The 19057-nt window shown below is 36.1% G+C and overlaps 1 protein-coding gene across 1 annotated transcript; it reads right to left on the reverse strand.

Moving 5' to 3' along the window:
* Positions 1-1757: 1757 nt before the first annotated feature.
* On the reverse strand, positions 1758-13517 carry RGS4 (regulator of G protein signaling 4). The gene is made up of 5 exons (XM_072419968.1): positions 13341-13517; positions 8400-8498; positions 7548-7609; positions 5803-5969; positions 1758-5395 (listed from the first exon to the last, which is right to left on the reverse strand). Exons 1-5 carry the CDS (start codon positions 13508-13510, stop codon positions 5159-5161), a joined length of 735 nt encoding a protein of 244 aa, XP_072276069.1. The 5' UTR covers positions 13511-13517; the 3' UTR covers positions 1758-5158.
* Positions 13518-19057: the final 5540 nt, after the last annotated feature.

Here is a 19057-nt window from a genome sequence, read left to right on the forward strand (position 1 = left end):
AATCCATATAGAATGGGCCTGTTTTATTAAAGCTCTTCAAAGCTGGAGAAGATAGACTATCATGGGAAAATCATTATGATCCAGCAAACCTGGAATTGATCTGGTCTAGGGTTGAAAACATTTGCCAACTAATAGCTAGTGATTTTATGAATTCCATTCAAGATTTTCTGGATCACCCAGGTTCACCCATGATAGTCGATCTTTTCCAGTATTAGAGAACCTAATGAATCAGGCACAAAAAAACATAAAATATTCTATGGTATCTAGTGGCTAAATCGGTGTAGATTTAAATAATATAATGTAAAAAGTATAATACAACCCTTTTTGACCAACATGAGAAAAGCCTTCTAATAGTAATCTTATTTAAGTCATTGGAATATTTTCAACAAGTCATTCAATATTTTTGTATCTCTGTAACACTTATTCTGAAGGTGTGATATAGCATTTTTCATTTTGATAGAATAAGAGCTCATATATTGTTTGCATTGCTTGACAAGGCACATGCACCGATATGTATACATCTGTCCCGAAAGTATACCTAATTAATGAATATTAGGACAATATAACATGAGACAATATGCTGGGTCTAATAAAATGGGACCTGAACACTATATTCATTATCCATTATATTGCTGAATGTGCAGACTGACAGAATGTTACCCTTCTACATTTCACTGCGGTATCAATTCTACAGACTAAGCCACAATGCTACAGTTATGAGAATCTGTGCGGGCCAATCAAGTTCCTTCACACCAAACTTGTCAAGCAATAGGGCTGACTTACAAAAAAGATGAATTATCCCCTTGCAAAGGACAATTTACTTAGCTCAACAAATGTGAAAATGCAATCACATCCAAGGAAATTTAAAAAAACAGGATTTTTCCTTGCACATAATTGGTTGAAGTCAGTTGAGTGTCATCTCATTTACTAAGCCAAGTGAAATATCCCTTGCGATAATTTTTTTTTTCAACGTGCACATCTTATTTTACCTTTGTAAATAATCCCCAATGTCTTTATGGAGCTGGCTTTGCACATGGGAACACAGTCATGCTTGAACTAAAAAGATTTTCCCCTGAATATTTCCATAAGTGTCTATAAAATCATTGCTTGATGTAGCATTAACATCAACCTTCATTGGTAACACCTGAAGTGTCTGCAGTGTCCATATACCCTTAGTGTATATGAGCAAAGCAAAGGTGTAAGGCCAGAGTAAAGGAAATCTGTAATGCAAGAAATGTAGGGCTGCCATTGTAGATGATTCTGCATCTGCTACTTTAATATTTTGAGCCACAGACCTGGAACAAGAACATATAGAGTGAAGTCAATACTGATCTGCATACTTGTTTAGTGACTTAGAACGAACTGTCATTGGACTAGGATGCTAACAAATAGTATTTTGCAGAAGGGTATGTCTGCATCAGTTGAACACACATTTCTTACTACTGGTTTCTACAGAAAAAAACCCAACCAATATAGCTGCACCAGCTAATGTGAAGCTGAAGCTGTAAATTGCAGTTGTTATATATAAAATAACTGTTTATTGGAAATCCAGAAATAAACATCTATTTTTTAACAGACACGCTCAGTCTCTCCCTCTCTTGATCTTTTCTCTGTCTCTCTCTCTTTCTCTCTCCTGTTCTTTTATCTTCTCTGTCTCTCTCTTTATCTTCTCTGTCTCTCAGTCTTTCACACTGTTTCCCATTTTTGCTTTCTGACTTTACCAGCTCCCTAATGAATAGAGTCACCCAAACTGAATGTTTATGTCAGTAGGAAATATCTTTATTTTAGGTTATACAACAAATAATCTTGTATCCAGCAACAAATAACATGACCCAGGCACAAAATATGTAAATTCTGCTCTTACCATTAGGGTTTGTACACTGACATTACAGTTTATTTAACACAAATATTTTACCAAATTGCAAGGACTGTTACAATGGATGACATTACAACATGGCTCTTTCCTGAACAACCCTGCGCTATATGGCATAGTGGTATCTTAATGAGCTCCACAAGGTATTTTGTTCTTATAGTATCCTACAGACAGAAATCTAATTTATAATGTATTTGGTTGAAATTAAATAGAATATAGGGAGATATGATCCTAACCTAAATTGTTACGTTGGATTTTAAAAGTTTACAGTTATTAGGTAAATTACACTAATACTGTCTCTTTAACCTTAACTGGGTTTGTAGAATAATATTAAGTTGTTTTTTTAATTTTAGCCAAATACTGCTATTGTAACGTATTAAACAATACTGAGAGCTGATCAAGGTGTTGACTTTTATATGATTTTAGGATCAACTGACACTGGCATACAGGAGACTCCATTATCCATGCAGCAGACTGCAAGTTTTTGTGTAGCCAAGCTAAGATATCACTTTCCCAGCTTCCTAGGGGAGAGTAAATGAAAAATAACTGCAGATACATATACTTACAAATTATAATAATATACAGTATAAATATCTGCTACGTGTATAGTTGTTGCCTGGGACTCAGCCTAAATTTATTAAGCTCTGCTCTTCTTTATTCGTAATAATCTCTCTTTACCATTTATTGCACCGCTATTGTATCAAAAATCATTTTATACCGTTTTATAGAGATTTGAGCACATATTTAACTAGTAATCATGTATAGGTATATTTTTTAAATATTGTGATGATTACATAGATTAAAAAAAGACTTGGTATTTACTAACATTCTACAACAAAGTTCGCAGGAAGGGTGTCATATATTATATACAATGGGCTTTTCTGCTATTTGCTGATTAATCGATGTTTCTTTTAATAGCAAAACTATGGAAACTCTGAATGTTTCAGTGTCATTGCCCGCAAACACTACATTAATCAATGCTCATTGTTAGAGACAAGAATGTATTATTGACTTTATTATTATTATTGACACCATTGTGTGAAGAAACATGCAAAAATCACGCTCATTGCTCTAGGCTTGCCAATTCCCATTGCTATATAAAGCTTGCACATAACCACAAAAGAAAATAAAAGCATTGTCCACAGTAGCCAGTTACATTCCTTTTATTATTTTTCCAATTGCATTTTGCCAACTGAAACAGTTGACAATTATTGTTTTGCTTACACATACATTTTATATAATCTCCACTTTTCAGTGGCTATATTTACTGTGATTTGTCTTTATTTCTCTATCTTTTATTTTTGCATTGGGCATATCTAGTTATTCCCAGCATTTCTAGTAGTATCACTTGATTTCGTTTGAATGAACACATGCAGATTTTGTAATTCTGGGGGGAATCATAAATTAGGATAAATATCTCCCTTGATTCTTAATATAAGTGCCTTTTTAGGGGCATTTCAGACCCACAGGGAACTGCAGTGCTCTGCTGCAGCCTCAATTGCAGTTACAGCTGCTCCCATTCAACAGAAAGTGAGCAGTTGAGAAACTTTTTTATGCACACGGCTGGACACAACTGTGGTAGAACAATGTGTGGTTACAGAAAGTAACAAGTTAATTTTGGTTGCACACTTGCTTTAAAAAAACCACAGCCCCAATCACATCTCCATGCAAATGTGTTTCCTGCAATGCGGATTCCTGCTCCTGGGTGCACTGCAGAAGTTTGCTATGCATTCAGAAGTGGCTAAGTGTGGGGTTTTTCACGGGTCGGACAGATTTGCATGAATTAAATTTTGGTAAAATAAAAATGTACAAACTGCACATTCTTCTGTTTTAATCAACACTAATATTACAATGTATTTTCCTGCTTAACAATTCACTGGTGGTACACCAAGCAGATATACATTTTGCTGTTGTGGACAACACTCCAGCCTTTGTAAATGTGTTTTGCAGTGATTAGAACTAATAGACATTTGCTACACAATGGCAACTGTAAATAACACTAACATTGCCTCCCATAGGTGATTGTGGGTTTGTAATAGTATTCTTGCATGGGCCAGCACGACCTTCAACAAATTAAGGAGGTAATTCGTGGCGGACAATCGTCCCATAACAAAGGATCACCCATTAAGAAAAATGTATAGAGACTAGGATATACACGGACACTAAGACCCTGTCTACAAAATACATTGTGGCGTGGACACTAATTGGCCCAGTTGTAGACATGGCCTTGCCATAAATTACTGTTTCCATCTCTATATCATTTGAAATAGGCTTAATAAATACACCTATGGATATTGTTAGTGCCTATGAACACATCATGACATATCTGTACTGAATAAAATATCCCAGGATACTGTTGCTACAATAGTTCGCTCTTTACGTGACATAGTTTATTTGGCTTACAGACTTTTTGACATCACAAACATGCACAAGTTTCAAAGTACCCAAGCAAATACATGCTTGTAACACGATAAAATGTGTGTCCCTGCTATTACCCACAGCAGTTGCCAGCTTTCAATAGTAGCTATTGATTTGCTTTCAGTCCTCTCGATTGTTCATAAAATCTTTGATCAATGAGAGCATAATTTACCAATACTTCTTATCCCAACAACATACCATATAAAAATAATGCAAAAAATCTAACATATATATAGAAAACAAAGTGAATTAATGTAATTAAATAAAGACAGCTTTGTCAAAATAAATATAAATAATAAAATAAAAGCAGTGTTGCCTGCTCCAGTCAGTAGTTTTTATTTCTCTGTCCTTTAACAATATGACTTTGTAGATGCGTTGACAAAATTGCTACCCAACTTTACCTGTGCTAGAGAACTCTAGTTTCTAATAAGGTTCTTTTAATTGAAAGCTTTAAAAATGCAAGGAAGACCCTTTGCATTGTTTTAACTATATATATAAAAAGCAAGCTAATGTTATGCTTTGCTAGAGTCATATGGATCTCAGTAGCATCATGTTGGGTATAAGATTAGTCAATGAATCCTTCACAAAGAAGGCACCTGAAACCCTTTCTTAATTATCACCTGAGAAAATTCAGTTTGACCTGTTTCACACATTTGCCAGTGAGTCCCTAATCTAAATAACATTGCACGGGTCTGAGTGAAAATTCCAGCTCACCCCAATGAAACAGAAATGCATGCAAGACACACACACGTCTAATAAATAAGAGGAGCTGGCTCAGGACCGGATCCGAGCCATCGTACAGTATAGATAAGAGCACACAGACATTTAGTTCTTAGCTGCGGCCATGCACAGTCTATGTCATATTTATTAGGCACACTGAGGAATAAATGGGTTGCTGTCAGTGCTGAGGCCTTTCATCTTCTTGCTGTTTCCTCCACTGGTCAAGTTGACAAGGTCCAGGTAGAAATTTGACTTTAGAAAGCGCCGATAGGAATCCTTCTCCATGAGGATAAAGATTTTGTGTTGTGCTTGGTCAAAGCATGATTGTGTTGGTTGAAGTATGCTGTTAGTTGTATACTCTCGAGTAGTTGAATCCAGATTCACCTAGAAAAAGAAAATGATTATTTAAAAATATAATAAAAGCCGTGGCAATCCCCCTCACATACTAACATTTTATGGTAATGAAGCTCTGGGAAACCCAGATGTTTCTTTGAACTGAGTAGCTAATTAACAACTCATGCTCAGGTTCAGTAAACTTTAATTCTATGGAGAGCTCAGATGCACAAACAAGTACAATTAATCCCAGCAAACATTATTAAACCTATTTTTAATGGAGTTGACAGAGAATATAAATTAAACATTCTGCTGGAATGAGCTACAGCAAGAAGTTCTAATAGCTTGCTAAGGAAAGCCACAAAGGTTGTTCTGAAACCTCTGTGATGTTCCCTAAAACATGGGGCTATAAGTCTCTCATCCCCCATGGAATAAAAAATGTAACAAGGGATTCTTACTTCTCTGGAAGCCTCCACTGAAATAAAGTCCTCATAGATCTTCTGGGCTTTGCTTGCTAGCTTTGCTGTAGACTTTGTTTTCTTGTAATTCTCACAAGCCAGCCAAAAGTCAAGGTTCTCTTCGCTGTATTCAGACTGAAGAAATGACCTGAAAGCTACCAAGCCACCTACAAAAAAGAACAATTTTATAAATATAAAGGATATAACCTAAATGTCATAATAATGGTAACTGTAAATAAATGCAGCACAAATGATCATACATAAAGGATCCAACAGAAAGATGGATTTTAAAAGCTGGAAGAAATATTGAGTACCCTTGGGATGTTATTCTACAGAATATAGTGTAAAATAAATAAAGAGACCTGACTTCAAGATGAGAGCCGGACGGATGCTCTCACCATATGTTTTATTTCTGAGCATCTGTCTCACGTAATGGAGGTCAGCAGATAGCAGAGACACTTGAGTATGGGAATGATGGTAAAGGGCAGCTAGAAAAAATAAAAATCACCCCTCATCTGGGGACCAGGGCTCTGTGTCTTGTATCACATCCAAACTAAGGTCATTTCAAAATAGTGACCCTGGGCTGACGTCACTGGATCCTTTTGTAAACCTCGAAAATTCTAGGGCAATGCCTCTAGGACAGTTTTATTTCTCACGTCCCAGTGTTTTGGATCTCCCTAGCTGACTTTAGTCACGTATGCACAGTTATGAACTAGCTTATGAAAAATTAAAGACTATAACTGGTCTGATTCATCCTAAAGCTAATGGTCTCAATAAACTTGTTTCCATATCTGTGATTTCACTACAACTGGAAGGATATTTTCTTTCTGACCACCAATGAATGTTGGGAGTTATAGTTCGACGTCACAGAAAAAGTTCATAATAATAAAGCATAACACATTTTGTTGCATACATTTTATATTTATATAATTGACATTTTTAGAATTATTTTAGCTTGCAAGATCAAGTTAGACATACAGCCATTTTAGCCAACCATCTTTTTCATACACAACTGGCATGTTGGATAACTAGCTTGTCTTGTAAATCTGGGCAGTGACTTATGCTGACTAAACTTAAAATGTATTATACACATCAATGTAATTATAAAATTCTTGTCAAAGTGTAAATAAGTATTTTGTGTAAAATAAGTACTTAATTATGTGGTTTACTTTAAGATAAGTACAAAGCGGTTCTTGTTTGCTATTTGCTTCTATTCAGTAAATGAACTCACGCTAATAAATAGTCACGCTTGCCAGTTATAGGTTTAATAATCATTGTTGTTTTAAAGCTAACCATGTTATAAAATAATAGTTGGCAATCGTCATCAATTGTCACATAAGGAAAACTGAAGAAGTATCATGGGAATTGTGTTAGGTTCAGAAAAGCTTTTCATCTGGAGTTATATAAAACAGAGTGCTAACACATTTCCAAGGGTCTTTTTTCTCCAGAGTTCCACCTGTCTCATCTTATGCAGAGACCATGGTCTTTAACATTTACTAGAGATCCAGCGCTCCACAAACATACCGCTTGTATAATTTATAAATTGGTTTTCTCTACAGCTACCAATCTGGTTCAGATTCATTCATGCTTTATGTTGTCAAGAGCATTTTTACATTTTTAGTAGCTATAGAACAATACAGGCAGTTTTACATTGTATAAATGGTGTAGCATGTTTGGGGATAAATATGTAGCTCTAGTCTTTTTCACACTTTTGTAATTCACATTAACATCGTTGTCTTACTTACATTCACTGTTCATGAGATTTTCCAAAGATTCTGCCCATTTCTTCACTTCATCATAAGTAAGCCTAAAAACAAAGCAGAGGAATAAATGTTTATCTCTATGAATGGTTACATTGTTGGGTTATAAATGTGATGCGAACACATCACAGGCCACATATTTCATTAAAAAATGGCACATGATACTGCAAATACAATAAACAACTGCAAACCAGAGCCTGCTATACTAAAAAAAATACTTATTAGTTACGGCTAAACTCTAGCTAAATAACCAGATTAAATACTTAATACAGAACTTTTTAGTTATTGTTCAAATAACTATTTAATTATATAATTTTTAACATAGAAACATGGTAACAAAGCTGTATTTATTTGTCTTTTTTGCCTGGAGTTCAACTTTAGGATATTTTTTTTTTTAATTTCATTAACCTAGAACAGATAATATAATATGTGGGTTTTTTTAGCACAATTGAGTTAAATAAGACCAGGTTCCACAGAAACTTTTGTGGGAAGATGAACGATATAGAATTTTGTAGTAATTGGAGTTGGGTGTATTCATCAGGAATTAGCAGCTGCACAACAATTATAATTAAACTTCACCCCTTGTAGCTCATTGGATTGAGCCATTGTCGGTATTACCATGACCTTCAGCTTTTGGAAAGTTTGGATATATAATCATGGACTTAAGGATTAACTCAACAGTCACTTGGGAGATTTGATTAGCAAACACCTCAGCTTATTGTATTTTAGTGAGATCAATTTTTTTTTCCTGGTCATGAGATCACCATTAGTAATCCATCTACAAATAATTGGTAATTAGTGTGCAACATAAACACATGAGGGACACAATAAGCTTACCTCTGACAAGCAGGTTTGTCTTTCTTCACAGAAGTGCTATTATCACAGCCATCCGCTTTCTGCAGAAGAAAGCCAAGTCGATGCTTCATATCTTTGGCACTGTTGAAAAAAAATTGCAATAGTATAATGTGAGAATAAAACTAAACAATAGATTGAAGGAAGACATTTCACACAAATAAATCTATAGGGCTATGTACCACTAATTTGTCTAGATGCTGGGAAACAAAATAATCTTTTATACCACTAGTAACTGGATTATTATTCTAGCTTTGGCTGGAAATTGATGAAATAAAGCACCCATGGCATTATATGATGTATTACAGATTTGCAAATCAAGATTCCCTGCTGAACATGAGATTTTTTTCTCACTATCACAACTACCTTACTTCTCTTGTTGGGGTGTTTAAAGATATAATGATCTGCTGATTTATTAAACCTATAGAACTCCATTAGGGAATTAACTAGGAAACCAATGCTGGATATTTTCATCTGATACTTGGAAATATGTTGATAAGTTTGAAAGGACAAAAGGTGTAGGCTCTGCCTCCTTATGCCTTTTCTCCGGTAAAGCTTGGAAACATGTTTGACAATAGCTCACAAAATTTTTAGAAAAGTCCTCATGAACAAACCATGCTAGCCGGTTATGTCTGCCATTGGGCAGTTAAACTTTCTACTTGTGATAGGCTTTTTTTATGCAGTCAATTTACCTATCCCTTGCCAGTAAGCTGTAGGGGAAGCTGTGGTTCTCCAATCATAAGAAATCATGAGGGTCGATGATTGCTGAGCTATTGGTCTATCTCAGCAAGGAATGTGTTGCATTTCTTTAGAGACACCAATGCTTCCACACCTTAGTGAGTAAGGATCCCACTTTGCAGCTAGTGCCAGGGGGCAGGCACCTGGAATGGTTTAAACTGGAAGTACAGGTAGATCTGAAAGTTCAATTAGGATTTAAATTGCCTTTTAGTTCTACTCCTTTATTATGTCAAGATGATAGCGTGTGCTACCTTAGCATGTTCTGGCACACATTTGCAGTAGTATTTCTGTATACTTCAACTGTTCCTGATGACACAAAAGTCTGTACTTTAGAAGATAACATAAATGTGTGCATGGCTGGACTGAGGAACAAAAGCATTTCTAGCAAATACTATGTTTGTTGCCTTCTTTAACTTTGGCAAGGTTGGTGAAGCAATATTGTGCTTGTAATGAGGTATTTCCAATGTAGCAGTATTTGAGCCTACATTACATGGACAGCAATGAGGGTGGGAACCCACATGTGGGCCCACCACCACTTCTAGGATGTGGAAAAAAACATGTTTTCCTTACTGTTTGCCTGTGTGATATTTGGGGAAATTGAGATTTATAGACTGAACCTTTTGCAAATCTAATAGCTTGAGGCAGAGCAGAGATAAGTAGCAAAATGATATTACTAAACGTCATCTATGACAATGTGGAAACACCTTAAGCGTCAGTCATAAAAAATGTTGGCAAGTGGGATTTGTTGACTCATAGATCCTCACAGGTAATCATGCAGGGCTGTATGTATCAGTCTCAATGGTCACTTCAGATCCAGAATAGACATAATGAATTCAATATGCTGAGCTAACAATGTTAGCTTTGTCAAAAAGTAGGAACCTAATTTATCAAGAGGTTTTAACAACAGGGAATTACACAAAATGCCTATCTACTGGCTTCGGAGGTCAAGATAATATGTATTGTATATTTCTATAAAGTATAAACTAGTTCCTTCTAATTAAGTGTTACAACTGGAGACATTCAGGCAGTCATGTAATGATGGAATATCCCTGCCACGTACAACTACACTATATATCATTATTTGAAGTGCTTTGCTGTAACAGCCAATAGCATATAATTAAGCCATTTACAGCAATAACAATTATGTCAGCATATGATAACAATAAAAGAGGTCTCTGTGTGTTTATACATGTGTATCTTCACAGGTTATACCCTGTCACACAATGACACTGGCCATTAGCTATGATCCATTATGTCATAGTCATAAATAAACCAGGTCACATCTGATATCTCTGTGTTATGATGCAGACATGATCTTGCAGGCACAAGTGGCCTATAATTTAATTAACCCTATCTAGAATCTCATGCATCTACGGAACTATATGGTATATTAATATAATAATATGTTATGCAGAAGAAATAATAGGGTATTCTAAATTTCTGATAGCTAGTGGCTCCGATGTATAAAACATAGGCTAGAGAGAAAAGTATAGATGGTATCCTTAGCAACCATGTAGATTATATTATTTTGCAGGTGAATGCTAGCAGTAATATTTGACTTCTATAGACACTGAATGTCTTCTGCCTGTACTTCCTTACAATCTGCCCATTCAGAATGCTAATAATGGCAATATTTATTAAACTGTGTTATTTCTTTCAAAGATTCCTTCCTGATTTTAGATTGTGTCCCAATGGATAGAGATATCATATAGTTTTAATTCTTTCCTGGAGATAGAAATGATAATGACAGGTGATCTCCCTAAACCCAGTAAAATTCATTCTCCACATTTTAGGATTACCTCCCTGTGCCTGTTCCAATGGCGGATGTCGATAAGACATTCACAAAAAAAGTCTCAAACAGGAAAAAAATCCTCAAAAATTCTAATCCTTTAACATTCGATTCATAACTAAAAAAATATTTTTAAATGCACCTCTGCTTTAAAAATTAGCATTTCTTATATTGAAGAAAGCCATTAGTGTTATTACGCTATACTATTTCCCTGTGTCTGTGCTTTCGTTTGCCACTGCTCTCTGATCCTGTAATTTTCCTCTCCAAACCCGCTCATCCATGGTCTAGCATGCATTAGGCAAGTGCAAGTTTGCTCTTCATCATACTACATCCCCCAGATGCTGGGCTTGTGTCATGGAGCACTGGAACGGGTCTCTCAAATATTAACCAGAGATCCCCCAGTGGAAGCATTCTTTACTGACAGACATCACATTTATCATAATGTGTTCACTAGCACATATTAACTATTTAATTAGCTACCTAACTGAACATAGATATTTATAATGTTGCTCCATTAAAAGTATATAAATAAATATGTTAAATAATAATATAATATTATTAATAATATAATAATATTAATATATTATTAAAACAAATAATTGATCCTTTATGAGGCAATAGCCTGTTACATGTTGAAATAATCACTTTTACTTTCTAAATTCATGCAGGTATTAAGTAAACTGCGAAAATGAGCAGAAGGCTTCTTTTTTGAATCCCCCAAATTATTCCAGAGAACAGCTTATCAATTGTATAAGATTAAACGCCTGGACAGTGTTCTGTATCTGGAAGCTGCAACAAAAATATATAGTGTTGCAACAGAGTGAAACTTTGCTATGTTGAAATGCTGAAAATGCTAAATGCTGAATGCTGAATTACCCTTTCATTAAATTGTGATGCATATTCCCATATTCATATTATTACAGCACCAGTGAATCCCCTCTATATATTTTTAAATGATTACCTATTTGCCTCATATTCGCCTTTAGGTAGTTTATCAGTGTTTAATTCCTGATGTTATTACAGTAATTAAAATATGACTATTTTTGGAGCTTTGAGGATCATAGGAATTTGAATAACTGTTCCCATGCTTGTAGCACTACTCCACTAAATAAGGCTCCAGTTCCTATACTTTAATGTTATCATACATGTAATAAATCTTAAAAAAATTAATTAAAAGAATAATGTAAGAACATGCCTGCAATGACATTTTAAAAGGAATTATGTTATTGAGAGTTGCATCTGTCACAATTGCTATTTTACTTTACAGGCACAAAGGAAGAACTGGAGGAACTGCATGATTCTTTAACCCAAAATACATTTCCAAAAGGCATATTCATAATAACAAACAGTTTAACAAACAATACATTTTCTTAGGGTTGTTTTCACAAATATCAATTTTTTACATTATAATTCCATTATCATTATGTTTTTGTATTCTTGTTTGTCTTTTTTAACAAAAAATCTTGCCAATTAAAAAATGTACCAAAAAAGTTCATCATATATGCAATTACATAAATACCCTTTATATAAAGTGATCTAACCATGAATATATTACTCTTGGTTATGAAGTAAATATTTTAATGTTAAGTATCTAATGGGGCTTGGGGATGAGTCCCTAATACTATACTATCTACATATATTTATATATATATATATATATATGTATATATATATATATATATATATATATATATATATATATACACACACACAAAATAAACTAAGCAGTTTGCTGATTTCTGCAAGAGTGAGTGAACTTTCTCACTGTTACATAATAGGCAATAATCTATAGGCCACCACCCCCAAGAAGGTTTACATCTTATGATCAATTTCAACCATGGTCAATCAATAAACCAGTTAATGAAATGTAATGGCCAGTATATAAAGCTATAGTTAAGACTCAATAGAACTACCATACTGCATCAAAGAACAATAAATAAAAATAGAAAAAAAACAAATACATGCCAATCAAAGAGAGCTGACTACAATGAACATAAAATGTCATGAGCGTCAATTTAATGGCCCATATATGATGTCAGATAGCAAAGCCTATACGGTCTAAATAAACCAATGGTGTTCAATGTATGGAAGCAGGATGAAATGGTCTGCACAATTCTATGGGGCACCCAGAAAGGTGACAGATACTCTGCATACACCCTTGTGCTGCAATGCTCTGCATGTGCTGCAATGCTCTGCACAATCCAATAGGGCACCCAGAAAGGTGACAGATAATCTACATACACCCTTGTGCTGCAATGCCCTGCACAATTCTATAGGGCACCCACAAAGGTGACAGATACTCTGCATGCACCCTTGTGCTGCAATGTTCTGCATATCTCTGTAGCAAATGCCTTGCAGTGCATCCCAATGGTGTGTTGCTGTGCAGACCATAGCCTCACCTTTTCAAGCAGGTGGCAGGGAAAGAGGTCACCCCAGCTAGTCCTTTGCACATCTTGGCTGTGAGGTCAGGTTCCCAGACAAGGAGAGAGTTGCTTTTTTGCTTTGGTTCTATGTCACTGGATGTGTTTGTCCAGCTTGTCACTGCTCTGCTGCTGCTGCTGCTTCCCATCCTCTCATCTTTTTATAGCCTGAAACAACAGGACTCAGAGGCAGCCAGCAGCCAATCACAGCCGCCCACTGATCTGCTATCAGCACCCTGGCACCCTCCCTTTTACCATCATCCCTCCCTTTCTCTTTTTTTATTTCCTTTTTTTTTCCTCTCCTCTTAGTTGAGCAGGAAAAATAAGCTAGTGTTGACGTGTGAAGAGGAGGAGGAGAAGCAGACGTTAGTGGAATGATCAGGGGAGAGTGTGCTAACCTGAAAGCCTGTGGGCTGATGTATAGCAAAGTCTGGATATGTTTATCCTACTCAAAGACTTTTATAGGAATAGGATCAACTTTTTACACTGATTGCAAAAGGGTGTTAATCAGACCTTAGCTGTCTCTGATTTATATGCACTGTCCCTTTCTTTCCTCATCAGATGTCTCTCTTTATGGGTGAATAGCTAAACCTCTGTAAAAAGTGTGCTTTGCAGTAAACCTTTGTACCTGACTTCTAAATGATTCTTTTTGACATGTTGAAAAGCTAATATAAAGGTTAGGTAGTTAAGAAAATAAACTTGATGGTTTTGCTTATCATTTTTGCATATTTAATAGGTGTGGTCCATGAAATTGGGACATGGTAGGAATGTGTCATTTGCCTACATATACTAAGCTAAAATGTTCCCCTTCTCTATCTCTGAAGGTTGGGAGGTATGTGTTTAGTGCTGCTACTAATCTGTAGGAATTAGCTGACCAAACCAGAAGGTTCAGATTGGTAAACTTCCATGGCTTCTCAAAAGTTGAACAAAAGACCAAGAATTAAATATATTATATATATATAATGTTTGCGGTCAGTTGTAGTTGCCTTTCAATTACTTGCCTTCTATAGGCTATCTCTTATAAGTTCCTCCATAATGCAGCACCAGAAATGTATTTGTTTCACAGATAGTCTTCACACAAGCAGAATGTCAGGTGCAGCACCAGAGGAAAAAGCAGAAACAGAAAGACTGGCATAGAAGCAGCCAGGGTGCCCAACCATAATATGATGGAACCTGCAGGAGATAAGTTTATATTATTAATATTATATTATATGATTATTATTATATGATATTTCATATTATTAATCAATAAAGAATTAGCCTGTGCAGGAAGACAAGACTACGATATTTTTTAACAGTTAAAGTAAGTAGTTGGAACAATTAAATATTTGGATCAGAGCTGGCATCAGATATTGCTGATGGTGGACCATGGAAGAAATCATAGGGACTACTATACATAGGAGGGACAGCCAGCTTTTTTTGTGGAAGCAATTTCCCATAAATGCATTATGCCAGCTTTACATGTCAGCTAAGCGTCTAAGCCAGTGTTGTCCCTTACACTTGTACTACAGTCTCCAATGGGTACCAATAGGAGGTGATTAAATTAAAGCAAAACTCCGGAAATGGAAACTTATATTGGAAAATATTCCTCAATAGACACAAAGGAGCACAATCCACTCTTTTAGTACAAAATATATTTGAAAGCCCAGTTGATAAAATGGTAAAATTAGCTGTGGCATCTTCGAATGCCTGTGCAGCGAGAAGGAACCTAGAAGGCCCACCTATTACAGGCTTCCCATAGAAAAATACTGGACTAGGGAATGTATACAAAACCTGTTCTAGGAGGGGGAGCAGCAATAAATGGTCTTTAATATAGGATGCTCCTGGATGGAGGGAAAGTTCAATCTGGATCACTGCAAATATCTGTAGGAAATTCAAATCACACACGAAAATTTTAAAGAATACTCAAGCCTTTTGTATTTAGACAATATTCATTTTCTTACAGTTCAACTTATAGTGAGTAGCCAAAATCCTGTACTCCCATGCTGGTGTTCCTATGGCTATATACACACATCAGATCAATGTTGCTGAAAATAATCTGTTGTGATCATTTTCAGTGACAGATGAACGAGTGCTCTACACATAGCCCTGCTTTGTTCTATAGAGAATGTAGGGGGAGGATGAGTGAGCGGCAACCCGTTGTGATCTCCTCCATGGGAATGCCAGGACAGATTAATGAATGACGTAGGAGAACGCTGTACACGTCAGAATGTCCCTTTAAATGATATCTGTTTTTAAGAAATATATATTAGGATATCAGGAAATGAGTAAGGGTGGCAGATTGCCTACAGCAGGTCAATGCACACACAAGCAGAGCTTTCTCAGCAGCTTTATTATCCAAAATAACACATAGAGGTTTGCGGTACCAGTAAAAATATTTATTCTTATGGAATATCAATGCAAACAGAATAATAGTTATTCATACATGGCAACGGTTTTGGGCAACATGCCCTCCATCAGGCCAAACAAACAAATGTTCTGATACATGATATCAACTCCATTCATTATATCAGAGCAAACCGGAAATGACCTCATCAGTGAAAGTAACAAAGTATAACATTGTATTTAAAACAAAAGGAACCATTTCCTATTTCCTATTATGTGTTCTGTGTCTGGGGATATAATCTAAAATTACATATGTTACCTGAAAAACTGTCAGTCTGCATTCAATGATGTATCAGCGGCAGTTATTCTGTTGTTGATGGGGTATTTATGTTAAGGGATAACTTCCTTGGTTTCCCCCAATACAACACACAGACCTTTGATTATATAGATAACATAAAGGGTATGGACTGAGAAAATTTACCAATTTAAGGTTTTTCTGTTTTTCTGTGGATAAATACAATATTCCTCCAATGTATGCAGCTCAAGTAGTGGAAACATCTCTGTGATATAGGAAGTGGAATGGTGGTGGAGGATTAGTGTGGTGTATAAAATCTGCTTTCACCAAATTATTACTGATAGTGTAACAGCACTTTTAGGATTCTAAAGAGACAATTTAAAATTCATTGATCATGGGGTAATTTTTCCCCTCTGTAAGCATTTATCAAGAAAGTTTGTAAAGATATAAATCTGCTAATACAGGATAAAACTTTAATATAATTTATGTTTGCATGGGAAAGGTCCTCTGGAATCCCTTTCAATATTATTATTATTACACAGTATTTATATAGTGTCGACATCACGGTAGTCATGTCACTAGCTGTCCCTCAAAGGAGTTCACAATCTAATGTCCCTACCATAGTAATATGTCTTTAATACAGTCTAAGGTCAATTTTGGAGGAAAGCTTGCAATGTTTTGGGAATGTAGAAGGAAACCCACGCAAACATGGGGAGAACCTACAAACTCCATGCAGATTATGCCCTGGCCGAGATTGGAACCTGGGACCTAGCACTGCAAAGGCTACTGTGCCACCCACAATAATGAGAGAGGTAATAAAACCCACATTCAAAAGACATTCAATAGCAATATGGATTCAGGAATGTAATCTCCTGTGATAAAAGTGAAAAGTCTAATTTCGGACAATTTGACTTCCACACAACAAGCATTAGTATATGCAGTAGGTATCTTGAGTCCACCTTGTTTCCCATCTGATGGACTACAAAGATCATCCAGACCAAACTTCATAGGAGTTGTCCTAGCCCTCTTCTTTCACTATTTGCTATTTATTATTCTTTTCTATTTGCTTTCTTTCCTGTCAATCATAAAAACACAAATGCAGTTTGTCAAGAAATGGCTATGTGCTGATACTGCATGCGAGAGGCAGTGCTATGAGATGAGAAATTCCCTGTATTTGCAGAAGTTTAGTATTTTCCTTGACTGGGGCAGCCCTGATGCCCCCTTTTCCTACCTCCAACCCGTACCCCTCCCCCTTTTCACCAGTCCAGCCCCAATAATTACACACCATTTTTCGGAGAAAAACTGGGTGAAACAGCCAATCTGTATTATACAAAAGTTAACATTTTTCCTAATAACTTTACATTATTTCACATAACATAACTAACCATAAGTTAACAAATAACTTAACAATAACTTAATCATAACAACAGTTTAACACCCAGGTTTTTTCGTTGCTCTTCCTGGAAGGCCTCAGATCAATGGTAATGTTAGACCAATTAGGTTTGCCAAGGCTAGATATTTTTGGCCCCTAGCCCCCAAACCCTGCTCCGGTGCTGATATCTGCCATATGCAGTCCCTTCCCAGAACTAGACATAATAACCTATTTACCACCTTTTTACCACCTCCGAGCACACCCAAACCCAAGATGGGCTCCCCACATTCTCCACTACCTTTCAGAAACCCAGCTGCCCTCTATTCCTAACTTAAAACCATGCCCATCACCAATACCAAAAACCCCAAAACAAGGGGGCAGGCAGGAAACTTTTTCCGTACCAGATCTCAACTGCCTTGCCCCACTCCTCACCTTGGCTTTTTGAACCCCTACTTTTCTCCTCCTTTCTACCAACCCCTTCTTCCTCCCACCTCTCCTTTGTGAACTTATTTTAACGCCTTCAATGCCAAGGGGCCCATGAAACCGTATCATGCAGTCCCTGTTCCTAATTTTCCTTTTCTCGGCTCTGGTGCTTTCTGTCATGGTGTTTTTATTTTTCACAAACTCCTAAACCTAAACCCGGTACAGTCACAAAGTAGAGACTTCATGAGCACAGATACAATACAAAGGAGCAAAGATCTATTGTCAGCAGTGGCTGAGGGGAACCTCTGTATAAAATAGGATAAGGCAGGTGGTTATTGCAGAAAGGGAGAGGCAATGTCATCCCAGATAGACAATTAATGGAAGCATGACATATGTCTCATATTGTCTCATTCTGTGCTTAAGACAGAAAGGGAGTGGATTTATGCTTTTGATAAAAAAGAGGGTTTTAAACCCTCACCCCTACCCCAAAAAAATTATTTTTAATTTAGCTAATTTTTTTTTTGGGTAACAATTTTAGTTTTTTTTAGTTTCATTTATGGAAAGATTAAACAATATATTGATTATAAAAGGGCCTTGAACTCAACAAGTGAAGACTTTGCATATATTGCTATATTATAGGAAGTACGGGCTCATTCCCTCCATGAGTAAACAATGCATTTTTCAAAATTCACATGCATTTCTATGTATTGGTTCAGCAGCTTACTCATTTTATTAGGTGTCCCAACATCACACACAAATGTAGTGCATGCTGTATTTTTTAAACCACTCCACATTGCACTGCAGTATGGTTGTGGGTTGTGTTTGGTGTGCCATTAACAAATGGATGGCTACCAAGAACACCAACACGAGTACCTAAAACCCTTATAAATATATTTGCGCCTATACAGTACTCCTAAAGATTGCATGTTGACAAAAATGCTGACATCTTACTGAAATCTCCCAATTTTTTAAAAGCCCACAATTTCATTCACCACTAATTACGATATATACTACAACCAACCCATACATGGGTTTCATTAAGGGGTATAGTCGGGTTAAATGGTTAGATTTTAAAATTCCCCTAACAAATATTTTTGTTTTGCCTCTCCTACTCAAGTGCAAGCCATATTTGTGCAAATGAGCAATATCTTCCTGATAAAATTTATGGAGGTACGGAATGTAAAGACTCTAATGAAGACACCTACGTGCGGAATAACACAAGAACAGTTATCTATTTTAAATACCACACTGAGAGATGGAGTAAATACAAGAAAAGAGAAT

The sequence above is a fragment of the Pyxicephalus adspersus genome, chromosome 8 (assembly GCF_032062135.1).
Source record: "Pyxicephalus adspersus chromosome 8, UCB_Pads_2.0, whole genome shotgun sequence".
NCBI classification, from domain to species: domain Eukaryota; kingdom Metazoa; phylum Chordata; class Amphibia; order Anura; family Pyxicephalidae; genus Pyxicephalus; species Pyxicephalus adspersus.

Bases quoted from the DNA above. Each gene is read 5' to 3' on its own strand.
- RGS4 (XM_072419968.1), bottom strand. From the start codon at position 13,510: ATGGGAAGCAGCAGCAGCAGCAGAGCAGTGACAAGCTGGACAAACACA. The intron at 8,499-13,340 runs GTGAGGCTATGG...TTTTTTCAACAG, and splicing joins CCTGCCACCTGCTTGAAAAG to TGCCAAAGATATGAAGCATC. The intron at 7,610-8,399 runs GTAAGCTTATTG...CTTTGTTTTTAG, and splicing joins GACAAACCTGCTTGTCAGAG to GCTTACTTATGATGAAGTGA.